This window comes from Bacillus rossius, chromosome 1 (assembly GCF_032445375.1).
Source record: "Bacillus rossius redtenbacheri isolate Brsri chromosome 1, Brsri_v3, whole genome shotgun sequence".
Lineage (NCBI taxonomy): Eukaryota > Metazoa > Arthropoda > Insecta > Phasmatodea > Bacillidae > Bacillus > Bacillus rossius.
The window spans coordinates 37,681,727-37,698,563 of record NC_086330.1 but is presented as its reverse complement, the minus strand read 5'-3'; the positions used below and the strand labels follow the sequence as shown (position 1 = coordinate 37,698,563).

General features: G+C 36.9%; 1 protein-coding gene across 1 annotated transcript; it reads left to right on the top strand.

Annotated features, from left to right (window-relative positions):
• The first annotated feature begins 279 nt into the window (after positions 1-279).
• Positions 280-7,735, top strand: LOC134534891 (UPF0598 protein CG30010). Its single transcript, XM_063373570.1, has 3 exons — positions 280-517; positions 1,469-1,517; positions 3,956-7,735. Exons 1-3 carry the CDS (start codon positions 335-337, stop codon positions 4,438-4,440), a joined length of 717 nt encoding a protein of 238 aa, XP_063229640.1. The 5' UTR covers positions 280-334; the 3' UTR covers positions 4,441-7,735.
• Positions 7,736-16,837: the final 9,102 nt, after the last annotated feature.

Genomic DNA, 16,837 nt, shown 5'->3' with positions numbered 1-16,837 from the left:
CCCTATTTCCTTGTCCAGCCACGTCTCTACTGCTATGGCAATGTCCACCCCATATGCTTCCACGACACTCCAAAACTCATCCAACTTTCTATAGACACTCCTACAGTTTATCACTGCCACTCTCACCTGTTTTCTTCCTTCATTCACTTCCTCTCTTCTGATCCCTCCACTCCACCTCCTTCCCTCTACTCTTTCCGCCCCCTCCATTGACAGTCCTAATAGAGTTTGCATACAACAAATACAATATATGGCCGTTAAATGTTTGCCGTAGGCCAACTCCTCATAAATAAAGTGCGGTTATGTTATTATTGATGTTCTGTCCTTGAACGTCGCAATGGGACTTTTGAAAGCAAATATACTTCAGAAATGTTTTAAAGTGACCGAATCAGTCAAAATACCCGTTGTATGGAAATGTAGTTTGCATTTATCTCGTGGAGTCAGCTCTGAATATATCCAAGGGCAGTCCCCGGAACAGTCTATAAGAGAATATTTTTACTATATCAATCATGAAGGAATGGTAAGATACATAGTTATGGGCTGAAATAAAGGAAATTTTGTAGGAATAACAACTGTTGTGAACCAAAATAATTATTCATTTCAATTATATTTTAACTTCCTGACTTGTTTTACAATCAGTCCCTTAAGTCCGTTTTGCAATAGCACTTAAACATCACGTATACGGAGACAGGTCCACCGGAACATTTTATATCGCGCTTTCTTCAGTAGTGCACGGATCCTGTCACAAATTTTTCAAAGGGAAAGTAATCCCTGACACTAAGGACTCATTACATTGTGTTCTGTATAGCAGCATTCTTACATCATACAACATACTTCTTACTTTCTGAAGGAAAACTTTAATTTGATAGAAAATAAATAGGTGTGTTTTTTTGACCTGATGTGTTATAGTAACTGCTACATTTATTGTATAAAGTGATAATTTATTCATTATAAAAATAGTTCCCTAAAACTGACGATACCATTATATGCTGTACAGTAAATTTTTGTGAACATATAATGTGTTTTAAGGAAATTATCATGTTAGTAATTTTTTTTAAATCATGTAAATAGGTAGATGTGTGTGTGTGTGTGTTTGTGTGTGTGTGTATATATATTTATATTTTTATATTTTACATTGTACAACTGGACATGTTCTATATCCCGGAGCCTTAACTCCATATGTAATCCACAGAATAAAAATTAATAAATAAAGCCACAGAACAATTTTTGTGAATAAAATTACCATAAAATTGAAGAGAAGCATGTAGTGTTCCATTATCAAAACTGACTATCTTTGTTTCTATTTTAATGGGATAACCATTCGCAGAGTAGGCCTACTATACAACGTGGAGACTCAGGCTTGTCAGCAAAATGTTTTTAGTTTAGTCTTATTATTTATCACCAATTTAAAAGTTTACTGTTAGTTTTAGCACATGTTCTTCGCAGATACATATATGTTTTTTTTTTCCAGTTGTTTCTTGATGATACGAAAATGAAGAATTTTACATCATGCTATAAAGGTATGAATACTTGATAATTTTTTTTAAAAATATTAAATCTAGGGTTGTGCTTATACTGTTATTCATTAACAGAACAGAAATAAAACAGGTGTTGAGAACTTTGGTGAAAATTAATTGAAAACAATAAAATTTTGTTAAGGGTCCCCTCTGAATGAAAATTGTTTCTGGAATAATGAAAACTTCCTTGTTATGGTATATGAAAAACAAAATTTGTAATAATAAACTGAAATATACATACTATTTTCAAAATCTTGTAGAAAAACATTATATAAAATTATTAACTTAACAGAATGGTTGACAATGAACTATTTTCATATTCAAAATTTAAAAAATTATTAAATTTCACTTGTACGAGAAAAATATAACATATTTTGAGTGTTTGCAGAGTCAAATTTGAATTATAATAAATTTTGAATATAAGTTGTCTTATAATTATTATAATTTAAGATGATATTTTATTTAAGGTCATATAACAGCTGAAGTTGCTTTATGTTCAAAAGGGGTTACATTTTGAGTTTGTCTTTTAGTCAGTATCCGTTTTTCAGATCACGCTTACATGTTTCGATATCTTATATTTGATATAACTACAGTGAAAGGTTTTTAATCCAGCGTGTTCGAGACCATGGTCATGCTGGATTATCGAACGTCTAGTGAAGCTCGTGGTTGCTAGCAAACTAAAGGCGCTAACAACAGTTTAGTTTATAACTTCGTCAATAGATGGCGTTGCCTGGGATTTGTAACGCGCTATCGTTTGATGCGTCCATCAGTCTTGCCTAGGGGTTAACCTGCCTTCCCACAAAATGAAGATAAAGATTGGCATCATGGTTTTGCTGATGTGTAGCCTTGATGCACTGAGATTGTGCAATCAATGGGACTTTAAAATAAAAAATTCCCATTTTTCAAGTGTATGTCCAACAGACTTGAAACTCAGTAATGATGTTCCTTATATTATGATGTGTTTAGCCTGGGCAACGCCAGGAACATGAACTAGTTTAATACTATAAACTAAATAACCACTTGTTAGGCACACAAACATTAATTTATTTTGAATTTTTTTAATGGTCTTAAATTTAAAAAAAAAAATTGTATGTAGTCTAAAATGAATTGTCAGAATATTTTGATATACCTGTATTTCTGTGTTAATGTTTACCACAGTTTTTTTATTATTACCTGTATTCAGTTAAAGGCGTGTGTTCGTACTTTACAGAGCAATGAGAATGCACCTATTGTACTACTGAAGGCTAAAGCTTTGTCTTAAAATAGCAAAGGCATTTTGAATAATATTCTACCAACCGTATCAATAAAAAAGGCTACAGTATTATGAGAGATTATATCTGACACAATTATTATGTAGGGTTGATGTATTGTGACTAATGATCTGAAATACCTGTTACAATACATACTGTTATGATTTATGTGGGGAGAACTATTGGGTTTTTAAGGGATAGTGTAATTAATTAGTAAAGTTTTATTTACCTGCTATTACTAATGTCAATTCTATAAAATTTATTTACTGCACTCAAGATTTCTGTCTACAACAATTAGTCTTATACTGATCATTCAAACAATAACACTTTCAACTGGATCTTGGCTCGACAGTGGTTTGCTCTTCTGTCCACTTCCTTCGCACACTCACCCAAGCCGTGCCGTAGCACAGTCCTCAATTATCGCTTGTTGCACCAGACTGGCTCGCCAGGCCTTCTCGCAGGTATCACCTCCTGATAAATCCGGTTCGCTCAGCAAGGTCCACTTGCCCTCTTCACCTCTCGCTGATCACACGGGTATCGCCAGTATCACTTCCTGAGGGGGAGGCTCTTTCCCCTACTCTCAGAACTCTCGGAACCCTCGGAACTCCCGCAGGGCCGGCGTCGTCGCTTATATTCCCATGGTGTCTTTCTCGAAAGGACAAGAGTGGCTGTGACGTGTTGCGTCAGTTCGAGCCAACCTGACGCCCGAAAAACCCAGAATAGTGACAGTTATTCATGCCACTCCTCGCAGTGGCCTCTGTTAGCTTGGAATTCCCAGGCCATTAAAGGTGACAATAGCCCGAGGCAGGACGGTGCACGTAGAGCTGAGGGGGGGGGGGGGGGTAGCGAAGACCCTTGTAATCAGGCCAGGCATGCGTGGCATGACTTAAGTCAATAGACAGTGCGTGACGTCAGTGGCTGCCAGCCCGCTCCGAACCTGGCACGCATCACTGTCTTGTCTCTCGCGTTCATAACAATACTTTGTAAGCTGACATTTTAAAAATTTGTTGCAGTTTATGCAGGAGCATAACTGTCAACATTTTAGTTACATTACTATCTTATGCATAGCATGGAAATACAACTTTGGTTTTGGTTTTATATATGTTCTATAATTTTTTATCATAATGTAATTTGTAAACTGTCTGTCTTAAAATTTTTCATTACGTGTCATACTCGTGGGCCTGTTTCCAGATATTAGGTTTTTGCAGTTCTTCTTCAAACGGCTGAGACTCAACACGACAGACCGCTACCCTGAGTTCCCGTTCGTGTCGCTGTGCGGACGCGAGCGCAACTTTGTCCGCTGCGACGACTGCCCCGTGGTGTTCACGCACGTCGCCGGGGAGCGCCTGCACTACGGCCACGCGGGCGACCTGCTCAGCACGCAGTTCAAGCCCCACAGCCTGTACATGTCGCCCGCCTCGGGCCGCGTCTACCACCCGGCTCTGGCCACGTCCGGCTCCGTGGGGCTGGTGCAGTCCAAGCTGGCCATCGAGCTCAGCCGCCACTTCACGTTCGCGAACGGCGAGGAGAGCGGCCCAACCCACTTCCGGTGGAGAGGCACGGAGTACGTCCTCCAGACGGACTGGTACGAGCGAGCGCGGGGGCCCAAGAAAGTGGCCGACAGTGCTCGTGAATCTCCCGGTGACAAAAATAAGGAACAGTCCGTTGCAGTCTAGGTGATTTTTTTTTATTGTGTAAGTATGAATGTAATAATGGGACTGAAATTGCATTACATACATTTATCTATTACTACTTATATATTTTTGGGTTTACAAGGCTTCTTCAATCTGAGGTCTTCCTGTAAGTGTACCATAAATTACACCCTTGTTTTACAGGAGACAGAAAAATTTAATTGAGCAAAAAATACATTTAGTGATTATTTTATTACTATCAAACCAAATTTCTTGTAAATTATTCCAATATACTAACTGTATGGTACATAATACAGCATGTTAAAAAATATGCACATGTTAAATATGTTCTGATTTAGTTTATGAAAATTGTTCGTAATACTAAGCATAAAAACTCTCCAGAAATATTTTAAAACGTTGAGTACCACCCTGAATATTTCTTTGGTTGAAAGTTAATCATTGGGTTAACCTGTTCCTCAACAACACCACCACATACAGGGCATGCCAAGTAACTTGGGTCCTCACAAGTAAAGGTTTCTTAAATTTAGGTGCTCAACAAAAAGGTTTGTCACAGTAACTTATCAGTTAGAAAACAAGAATGTCTGTGTTTATCAGATGGATTAAATTCCCAATTGTATTGAAGCTATACTGCAGTATAGAGGGTTCCTTCATAATTGTTTTGTGGTTGAATAAAAGATGTTACCTAAATAAAAGGGCTGGTAGTATTGAATTTTGACTCTTTTGAAAAAATATATATTTTTTGAGATTATTTCCCATTGCAAGGGAAAAAAATCTTTGGAAATAAGCAAATTCAAATCAGATTGCAGTAATTACTGATATTTAACAACTGTATGTATGTACATACTTAAACAGTACTACATTAATATAGGTAATTAATTGTAATGTAAAATGTTATTAGGTTAGGTACTACCTACATTGTTGAAAGTTAAATATATATATATTATTATAAAATATGTATATAATATATATACATTCTGTAATATTCCTTATTCATAAGAAACTTATAAATATGAAAATATAAAGTACAGCTAAGCATTTTTTTGAAATGCAATGTCTAAAGCTAAGGTGTTATGGTTTTACACTTCAACAAATTTTGTTCTTATTGTTCTATCATTTTTATTTTTAAAAGTATTGGGCATTAATATATTAAACTACTCAAATATCCAAACATTAAATGGTGTTACTGGAACTGCTAAACATAATTTCAACTTTAAATTTCACATTTTTGTTTATCTTATATAATTATTAATATGAATGTACTACGTATGACCAACACTTGAAAACTGTAGCCAGATGGGGTCCAACACACCCTTTTTTTTAATTTTATTTTATATTTTATTTACTTGGGTCTCGTGCCTGTTCGACAGTGAGGCTATTAAAATACAGGCACATAAAAATTAAATGCAGGTAATTTGGGGAAGGAATTCGCCATGGCCTATTGTAAGGAACTAGGCTTCTGAAAATCCTGTTCTTTTTTATCAGGTATCAAATTATTCACGAATATCATATATTTTTATTAGTAGAATTCAAACATATATATAACTTTTTTGGTAAATATGTAGTGTACGGATTAGCGCCAAAAAAAATCGTACAAATATGAAATAACTTTCATTATGCTCTTTTACGTCCTCTTTTCATAACCGCCTGCGGAGATAAAAAATTCCAATTACTTTTGGATATATCGCCGTTCTTATTTTGCAATACAAGACGTATGTAATAATTCGACCGTTGCCATTTTATATTTTGCCGTGTGTGCGTGAATGCCTAAATAACAGAAATTTTCCATTTGGTAAGGTTAGTTACATTATAAATACTTCAAAATAAACGAAAATTAAAAATAACATCAATTAATTTTACTTCTATAGTTTAAAGTATTTATAATGTAGCTGACCTGACCTAACAAACCGGGACTAAGGATGAACAGTATGAACTCACATAATTTTCTTTTTACATGATGTAGTCATTCACGTGGGAGACCTAAGATGCACATAAAGTTCTGCCATTCCCGATTACACCCGAACAATTCACCTTCAGCCAACTTCGGGATTTGTTTTATTTTTGCGCAGGAAAAATGAATTCAAATATTAAAAGTGGTCGGTTAGGTTAGCTACATTAAAACACTTTAAAACACTATGGACGGTTAGTTAGGTAAGTATAGCTACATTAAAATAAACAGAGAAATATAAATATTAATAAATAAAACCCGAGGTTGGCCGAAGGTGAATTGTTCAGGTGTAATCGGGGATGGCAGAACTTTATGTGTTTCTTAGGTTTCCATGTTCACGTACGTCGCAAAAAAAAAATCATACTTGTAAACAAGCAACAAAGAATGCCGCACGAGTGCTCAGGATGAAAATTAAAAAATTCAATATCTCCTAAAGTATTTGGAATTTCTTATCTCCGCCGGGTTTAATGAAAAGAGGAAGTTAAAGAGCACAGAATAAAAGTATTTTCGGAATTTAAAATTTTTTTTTAACAAATTTCGCCCAAATATGAAAATTAAAAAATTCGATATCTCCTAAAGTATTTGGAATTTCTTATCTCCGCAGGCTGTAATGAAAAGAGGACGTAAAAGAGCATATAATGAAAGTTATTTCAGATTTTTAAAAATATTTTTGACGCTAATCCGTACACTACATATTTACCCTTTTTTTCCACCCTTAACAGAAGTTCATGAAAAAATTGTTCAAAAATACAGTCAAATGAAAAAGAAAAATATACATGGAACCATAATAGAGTGAAGTAAAATGCTAGAAAAAAAAAACGTAGGCGATGTATTTTGTTATAAAAATTTTAAGTTTGAATATTGTTTTGTTGATAAAACTGGTTATATACCTACAAAAAATTTGATTATTTTAAATATTTGTAAGCATAATCATATATTATTTATTACAAATAAAAAGCACATAGGTACTACTTATGTTGCAGAAAACAAATCCAAATATCTCAAATCTTCTTGGCCTCATACATGTTACAAGTACACACTTCTCATTAAGATTTTTCGTTAATGTGTCCCACTTGTTGTATCTATTGGTAATGAATAATAAAAAACCTTAAGTATTTGATTTTAAATTGAATACTGAATATTGTACTGGCACAACTATACAGAGTACTGATACTCAATTTATTATTATTTTTGTGCTATTGTCACAAGTGAATACTATTTCATGTGTACAAAACCTGGTACCTTCACTACAGACATTGCTTTTACAGTGTTGCCGCCACCACCACCACCACCACCTTGTGCACGAGTGGTGTTTGTAGCATATAACCTACAGAAGTAGTGTTGACCAATAAAGAAACAAATTTTGTCATGAAATAGAGATTTTTTTTATCATTATTAAATATAAAAAACTGTATGTAAAAAATTGGTTTTCTGTAAAGTCGGTTTACGGACGATACCTAGTTTAACGTGACGTCATAACAAAACATTGATGAAATGATTGATCCAGAAGAAAATGAAATATCATATTCGGCCTGAGACTGAGCTGTAATAGGTTTTTGCAACCAAACCATTTAGGCATTAAGATTATTATATTCTTTGAGGAAGAAATTTTTTTAAAATTTTTCTATCTTTTGTATGATAAAATCTACCTCTGCATACTTTTATGAATAGAATCAAATCATTTTTATTGAATTATCACTATTTTGTATGGATACAAAGGAGTGAAATGAAACCTATAATTTAATTAATAAATTTACTTTTATTTGCATTCATTAATTCAAATATATTTATTATTTTTGAAGTGTCGTGCACACCGTATTTATTTTTACAATTAAAAAAAAAATCAGCCGCCGGGATTTGACCAGTTAACCTATCGATTTGTAGTCAGCATTTCTAACCGCACAGCCACGAGGCCATATTATAAACAATTGTTTCTGATGTTATAGATTCATAATATTCCACGCACGATATTTGTTTGAATTTCTTTTAACTAGCATATTCTCTGCTGGACTAGAAATATTTACACGCTCGTGGGCTCATAACTATAATACGGTGTGTGATTTAGTTGATCAAATGATAACTTATGATAATTAATTACCAATGTCAAACTAAAGCGTGAAAAGTATCATACCAGCAATAAATATTTAGTTACACAGCTAAAACAATACTCATACAATACTGTTTAAATATACTGATTTACACTAGTAATTAAAATAATACGTACTAGTAAGAACGCCATTTCCTTGCGAATATACTCCCGTGGCGCGGTGCACAACAATAACCTCAAACCCCACTATGTTGTCTGCCCCAAGCCGTGTGAGGCGACATGCGCAGGCGTGATCCAACCGGCGCGACCCGCATATCCCTGCAGCATGGCGGGGTGAAACCTGAGCAGTACGCCACCACGTGCCGGCCGAGTTCTCTGTACCGTCCGCAACATACCAGAGAGATGCCACGCATGCGTAAACAGGACACATCCGTAGTGGGACATCCATAGTGGGACAATTTTTCGTGCGTGCAGCTAGCGTTCATCGATTTATTAGACGTCACGTCAAAAAATGTAAGAATAAGTAAATATCAAGCAAAATTACATCAACTGCTTCAACAATTTGTGCCGTTAATTTGTAAATTCGACACAATAGATTTTAAATTTTTATTATGATTTTAAATTTTTGTGTGGAAATTTTATTTGCTCTACTATAGTGTAATTTTAATTTGTTAGTCCGGTGTACTCCTCTGAGTTAAACTTTGTCTCAGTGCCCTGAAGCCCCTTTCCCATCGGCGTATCGGATACTTTGCTGGCCTAATCACTGACTGGCAGACCGCTTACCATTTCCCCCGCCTTCAGTCACGCCTCAAGCCTGTAATATTATTTCCCTTCGTGACCCTAACTGCATAAGCAAGCCTGTAGCTTGCAGGCGACCAGTTCGCAGAGACGAGCTGAGATTGGCTGTTTTCATCACGTATTAGTATTGTGTTCGCTCCTCTGCAGCCACGAAGGGACGCTTGTTCTCAGCGTCGTTGCATGTTACCCTCCCCCCCCCCCCCCTTTCTCAGTTCCAAGTAAGACCAATGACCGGTCGTAACCCCCTGGACACCAGTGACCGTTCTCAAGGTCTTCTCGCGAAAGCGAGTGCGCCAAAACTGATCACAAGCACCACCTAGCGACCAAGTCGCGAACTTCTCCGCTAGCCTACCCTCCAGGCCGCCAGAGAGCAGCACCTGTTTTCCCTTGAGTTATATGGACGCCCGGCGCGAGTCGATTCTTTTCAACTCAGCCTCCTCCGACAGAGTTCTCCACTGTCGCCCAGTGGTACCAACTTCAAGACTCCTGCTAGAGTTTTTTTCTCTCGCCCGCATTCGGGCAAGTTCGGAATCTTTCGGCGACCCAGACCTCCCTCCACCTGTTAGAGCCGGCGGGCATTTTTAATTACGAGACGCGGACTGCCGCGACACAGATCAACTCGCGTCGCGTGTGCAGACAGATCTCCATCGAGTATCGGCGAATCGGCAGACTCGGCAAGATTTCATCCGACCGTTAACGACTATGTAGTCGCCTTGTATAAGGGATGCATTCCCTCAAGTCATTCCTAATAGATTAGTCTGTCTGCATAGTTTAGTTATTTGCATTCAAAATTTTTTGTTTCTTTTAATCACTATTATGAAGAAATCATCCGCGTCCTGCCGCGCAATTCGCGAGCTCCAGATCCTAGCTGACTCCACGACTGCAGCGTGCTGGGCAACTCCCCCGTTTTGGTGAGTGATAATTCGCGACCCCCCCTTTTTTTTCCCTTTAAATTTTTTTTCCGGGCATTTTCTGCCCCATAGACTGCCTGTATACCAGTTCTAATCAGGTTTGATTTGGACTGTTGCAGACAGGGTCCATGACAGGGAGAGATTGATGCTCCCATCTCGTGGCCTCCCCCCTTCCCTGTTCCGTGGGAAGAAACATTAGAAGAAACATTTCTACTACCCGACGTGATCGTTTTGAAGATCCCCGGGTGGTAATGTAAATTCAACATTTCCCCCTTACCTAGCTACGAACTATCTTAAGCGGACGACCAACCCACCAGCGACCAGTGTTTTTCTCAAGAAAATGTAAAACGAATAGAACTAATTATCAATGTAATCATCGGATCCATCCCACTTTGGGTGTGAAACTCATAATGCAAATTATATGTCAAACTAAGAATGTAAATTGGTTTAAGTAAGTGCAGGCCGGCCTATTTTCGTTTTCCTTTTGTAAATCTTGGAAAATTGTTAAAACCTTTTGTATGTATGTTAAAATAATGGAAACATGATAATTCATCAGGGCAAATAAAACAGGGAAACTATAGATCAAGTTAATCGTGTAGTTTTTATTTATTGATTATAACGACCCACCAACTTCCTCCTTGCTTGTTATAGGAAGTTCCTAAATTTTGTTTGTTCCCACCTCGTGTCGCCTCTGGTAAATCAATTTATTTAACTTATTTTTTTTATCCAGCTTGTTTCCTAGGCACTTTTTACTTAATTCCAAATAATTCTATTTTGAGGCACGAGGGGTGTTACAAATTTGTGGTAAGACATTTAAAATGTGTACATGAAACAATACTGCATATATTGACAAACATCTGCAACTAAAACTTTCAATAATACAAAAATCAATATGCAATGTTAAAAGCCAAAAATCATTATAAATGTAGGAAATGTACCTTTTCTTGTGATGTTTATCTGTAGGCCTTTACCCATGTGTGTATGGTATCGGCTATACTTTTTACACACTTTAATGTGAAAAAACTATAGACAGAAATGCAATAATGTTTTTTACTTAGTAGTTAGTACCTAACACTTGAGTTATTTAGATAAAAAATTGAATTTTGCTGCATTTCGGTGTATGGCTGTGTGTTGACTTAATTTCGCTGTTATTTCAGTTTTATCGCTATTCATCATATAATCTTGCCTCTACCTATTTCTATACGCTGGTGGATCATTAGCAAACATTTTGATATTATTAAACAAAAGCAGAAAATCTTAAGAATATGGTTTTACATATTTTTCTAATGGTTACCCAGGAAAGGAAACAATTAACACAGCATCATGATTCAGGTAAGACTTGGTTAAGAAAAAGTTTTCTCATTAGAATTCTAAAAAAATTCAACTTAATCTTTTAGAAACACACACTACAAAGTAAATTATTTATTAACCTATAACATTTTTTACAAATTATGTATTAAAAAACAGAACAATACCAAATAATATAAAAATCATAAATTTTTACTATTAAAAATAACAGCTGTAGTATGCATTAACATTTTTATTTCACATCTGGCAAGCTACTTATAATAAAACTTTATACCCTAAAGGATGTTAAGCAAGAAAATTTCCTATAACACTCCCTCTCCACAAATTATTTATTTAGTGTTGGGTTGAGTCCAAATATGTGCTGATTCTGATTTGCGTTTTCATTTTCATCTTTTAAGTTCAATTAATAATATAGAACATTGTCCTGGCTTATACACACAGAAAAAAAAAAAAAAAAACTTTTTTATTTCACAAATATGTATGAAGTTCTTATAAAAATAGAGCAGTATAATTTTGAGGTACCTGAGAGCCCCAAAATAATTGTGTGTTTGGTTTTTGCTGGATATTAAAACTCAAATAATTCAAAAGTAATGTATTTAATGCAAATGAAGTAAAATAAATTTGCAGAATCTATACACCGTAGTAAGCATGCATTTGTCAGATTAATTTGGAGCAGGGTGGAACCTTGCTATATAACAACACTTAGAATATGGAATTTTATTGTACCGACACTTGTAGTAAAAGAACGTTGCTTTAATGACACGTGCCATTACCAAGTTAATTTCTGAAAACAATTGTAATTTCTGTAGCACTTTAATTTGAGAAATTATCTTTCACTCAAACATATCTACATACACTATGTGCAAAGATTAACTGGATGGATTCCTACTGTTTAAACAAAACTACCGATGAATCAACCAGCTTCAATTCCAAAACCAATGGATTCCAAAAACATTTAATACTATTGAAATTGATGGAATGAGCCTATATTAAAATGCTAAACTATGTATGTGTACAGTTTATCACTAGAACTACGTAAGCACCATTTATGCATTCAAGCATCAGACTTGCTCAGTCTGGTGAAATATTCATTCTATTACCTCACTTACTCCTCGTTGAGACATGGCTCACAACAACCTTATAAAAAAAGTAGTGTTCATTATGTCCTACAGATGAAATGATAAAACTGTGCAAGAGAGGGTGAGCAGCAGTTTGGTGCTTTAACTAGCTGGGTATATTATTGTGATCAAACATTTTTCTGAAGTTTGCTGAAATATTACAGATGAGTATGTATTTACTAACTGTCATGGGCATAGGTTGGCAGGACTGCACAAAAACAATATAGTGAAGATGGCAGTTGGAATACAGCAGTGCCAATTTAAAGTTATAGATGTTTGAATGATGAGTGTATATGAACTTTGTAATGTTAAATAAAGTGATAGCAAAACACATAACATGGTGCCGAAACCCGGGATAAACTGAGGATATTAGAACCAAGTGATTAAACAAGTATTGCTATCAGATGTTGTAATGGCCACGGAATCGGGAGTGAGTCTGAAGCCACCCAAACAGTTAGTAATAACTGAACAGGGCATGGCTATCGCTTGGAAATCGTGGATTCAGCAATTTGAATGGTATGCAGTAGCTACTAACCTGATGAAGAAAAGTCCTGAAATACAAGTAGCCACATTCATGACGATCATTGGACAGGATGCTGCAAATATTTACAACACGTTTTCACTCAACAGTGATGAAGAAAAAGACATTGAGGTTATCAAAGGGAAATTTAACGCACACTTCACACCCAAGGCCAATATAACCTATGAGAGGTACATCTTTAATAAAATCATGCAAGCGGAAAGCCAACCTTTCGATGATTTTCTCACAACAATCATTAACCAAGGAAAGAAATGTGATTTCAGAGACTTATCTGAAAGTTTGCTGTGTGACAAAATCGTTGTGGGTGTAGCTAGTGACAAAGTGAGGGAAAGACTACTGGCCGAAGAGAAACTGACATTTGATCAAGCAGTGAAAATTTGTAGAGCTACGGAACTCACAAAACAACAACTGAGTACTATGACAGCAGGTGTTTCAGCAAATATTGACGCAGTTCGCTTAGAACAAGTGGGTATAGGGCCACAAACGGTAAAGAAACAATCGTCACCACCTAAGGAATACCAGTGCTCCAGGTGTGGATTTACACACCCACCAAGATCTTGTCCTGCATTCGGAAAATCATGCAGAAAGTGTGGTAAACAAGGACATTTTGCACAGAAGTGTAAGGCAAGGCAAGTGAACACAATGACTCGTTCATTCGCTCCAGGCGAACTACAGCCACCTGAAAGGAACGTGGAGCCTGGTGAGCACTTTCTGGTTTCCACCCTGTCTAAAGATAATGATGAACTCGATTGGATGGAAACTCTAATATTACCCAAAAACCATAAAATTAGATTCAAACTGGATACTGGTGCACAGTGCAACATCCTAACAACCTCAACCGTAGCCAAATGTGAACTAAAAGTCAATCCGTCCAAAACTAAATATCTAGTGTCATTCAGCAAAGACTCGGTACCAGTACTTGGTGAAACAAAGTCACGAGTGGTAACTAACAGAAACAAAGTGGTCATGGTGAAATTTTTGGTAGTTGCAAATGGCCATCAGTGTGTACTGGGAAGGAGGACTTGTGAAAATCTAGAGTTTATAAAAAGACTTGAAACCGTTGACACACACGATCCCTTGTTTGATGGAATTGGATGTTTAAAGGGCTTTGTGTACGACATAGATCTTGTGGATCAACCTAACCTCAAAGTGCACCCACCCAGAAGGGTCCCTTATCCCATACGAGATAAGGTTAAAAAAGAATTAGATAACATGGTAGCCAATGGTATAATTGAATCTATCACAGAACCCACTCCAGCCGTTTCACCAATGGTGGTAGTACGTCAAAACGATAAGGTACGAATATGTATTGACCCTTCCGACATCAACAAAAACTTGAAGAGGCGACACTTTCCTCTTCAAACAATCGAAGAAATTGCTACACGTTTAAAAGGATCAAAATACTTCACATTGTTGGACTGCAGAAAGGGTTTTTGGCAAATAAAAGTCTCAAGCAGGACATCAAAATACTTAACATTTGCGACACCTTGGGGAAGATATGCATGTAAACGCATGCCGTTTGGACTGGCCTCAGCTCCTGAAGTGTTTCAGCAAATCATGAGTCACATATTGACAGACATTGAAGGTACAGAGTGTTCTATGGACGATATTTTAATCCATGCTTCTACCAAAAATGAGTTAGACGCCCGTACAAAGAAAGTTATTGACAAACTGAAGCACGCTGGCCTGAAACTAAATCCAGGTAAATGCAAATTCAACCAAGAACAAATAAAGTTCCTTGGACACATCCTGTCGAGTGCAGGGATGTCACCAGACCCGGAAAAAGTAGAAACCATTGAACGAATCAAAAAGCCCACCTCAGTGCAAGAATTACAGAGATTTCTTGGCATGGTAACATATCTATCCAAATTCATTCCAAACGTCTCTGAATTGTCAGCCCCACTTAGACAGAATCTCGAAAAACATGTAGCATGGCATTGGGACAACGAACAAGACGCTGCGTTTGAGAAACTAAAGCAATGTCTCAGGTCCCCACCAGTGTTAAGGTATTATGATCACACGAAACCAGTGACTCTGTCCGTAGATGCAAGCAGCCACTCAGTAGCATCCGTGCTGTTGCAAGAAAATCAGCCAATATCGTATGCTTCCAAAGCAATGACCAAAGCTCAACTGAACTACACTAGAGTCCCGTTATAGCGAGGTGTCACGGTTCCGGGTTTGATCCTCGCTATAACCGAATTGGACAAATTTTGGCTCCCAAAAATTAAAATTAACCGAAAATAACATAAAAATTGTGTTTAAACCTGTATAATTGGAAAATAACAGGTTATATTAACGAAATCTTAATTTCTGTGAGCAGATGTGTGAATTCTCTTTAAAACGATACCCCATAAGTACGGATGCGATCACCGATTGCGTCAAAATAACCAGAATACCCTACCATCCACGTAAGTATAGCATCTCAGCCCACGGCCGACGCAGCATTGTCCTGTTATCTATTGTCGACACGGGCAGTCTGCTGGCGGCCATGTTGGTTCGGGATGTTGCTAACAGGTGGTGCTAGTGTAGCGCGACGATTTAATTCCTTACAAAAAAGCAGGAGTGCGTCTGCGGCAACGCACGTACGCCTCAAACGAAATAGTCGCTGGAAAACTATACTTTTTTCATTTAAAGAAACCTGTCAACTTTCTTTGAAAATAAATTTGGGATTAAACTCAAACCATCACCACCCCTTTCCCGGACAGATACCGCAACAACTGACCGAAACAAAAGTTACAAGAAAACTGCCCTAGCGATTCGGAAATAAATACGGTAGTGCCTACTAGAGGTGTAAAAGTAACGAAAAAATGTGTACCCGTATGTATTCGTTACTATAACAATTAGTACTCGTTACTATCGTTACGTTACTCATTACTTCTGATACCGCATAACATGCTATGTTATGTTGCAGCAACGAATCCAGTCGTATTGCGTAGGCGTATAGTATGCCGTCGCGTAAATAATAATAAATAGAATATAAACAATTAACAATGTTTGATAATAGTTTTTGTTAACCAAGAAACAATTAACTCTCATTAGAGCGGCTTTTTAATATTATCTCTTTTAAGATAACAATAAAAAAACGTGAAAATACGCGATTATAAAAACAAAAACATATTTCTAATTTGTAAAAAAATACTTTCTTACGTTGTTTCTGTTCCAATTTCAAACTTTGTCTACACACGGCAGACGGCACAGATAACTAACGGAAGTTTGATAAAAGAAAGAAAGAATAGGATTCTATTTTTAAAGCCACGCACTTAGGTGGCGACTGCAAGGCTGAATAATGTGACAGGCGTCAACGGCAAGATGTCTAATGGCGAACGAGAGGGGTGGAGATAAAGCAGACAAATAACAAAAGCGCGCTTCAAGCGCTCACGCCGTAAATTCCTCAAAAATACCTCGTTATAGCCGTGTTCTCGCTATTACCGTGCTCGCTATAACGAGATTCTACTGTACAGTCAGATTGAAAAAGAAGCCCTTGCCATCTTAACAGCCTGTAAGAAATTTCATGAGTATATCTGGGGAAATCATTGCTTGATAGTAGAATCGGATCACAAGCCACTAGAAGCAATATTCAAAAAACCACTCCTGGATGCTCCTGCAAGACTACAACGGATCCTGTTTGAAGTACTGCCATACAATCCTACCGTGACCTACAAAAAAGGTTCAATGCTGTATATTGCAGATACCCTCAGCAGAGACTGCAACAGTGTGGTCGAAACCGAAGTACAACCAACCTTCGAAATTAGT

Excerpts from the sequence above, each read along its gene's own strand:
- LOC134534891 (XM_063373570.1), top strand. The coding sequence starts at position 335 with ATGGGACTTTTGAAAGCAAATATACTTCAGAAATGTTTTAAAGTGACC. Across the intron at positions 518-1,468 it reads ATATCAATCATGAAGGAATG|TTGTTTCTTGATGATACGAA; the intron begins GTAAGATACATA and ends TTTTTTTTCCAG. Across the intron at positions 1,518-3,955 it reads TTTTACATCATGCTATAAAG|ATATTAGGTTTTTGCAGTTC; the intron begins GTATGAATACTT and ends GCCTGTTTCCAG.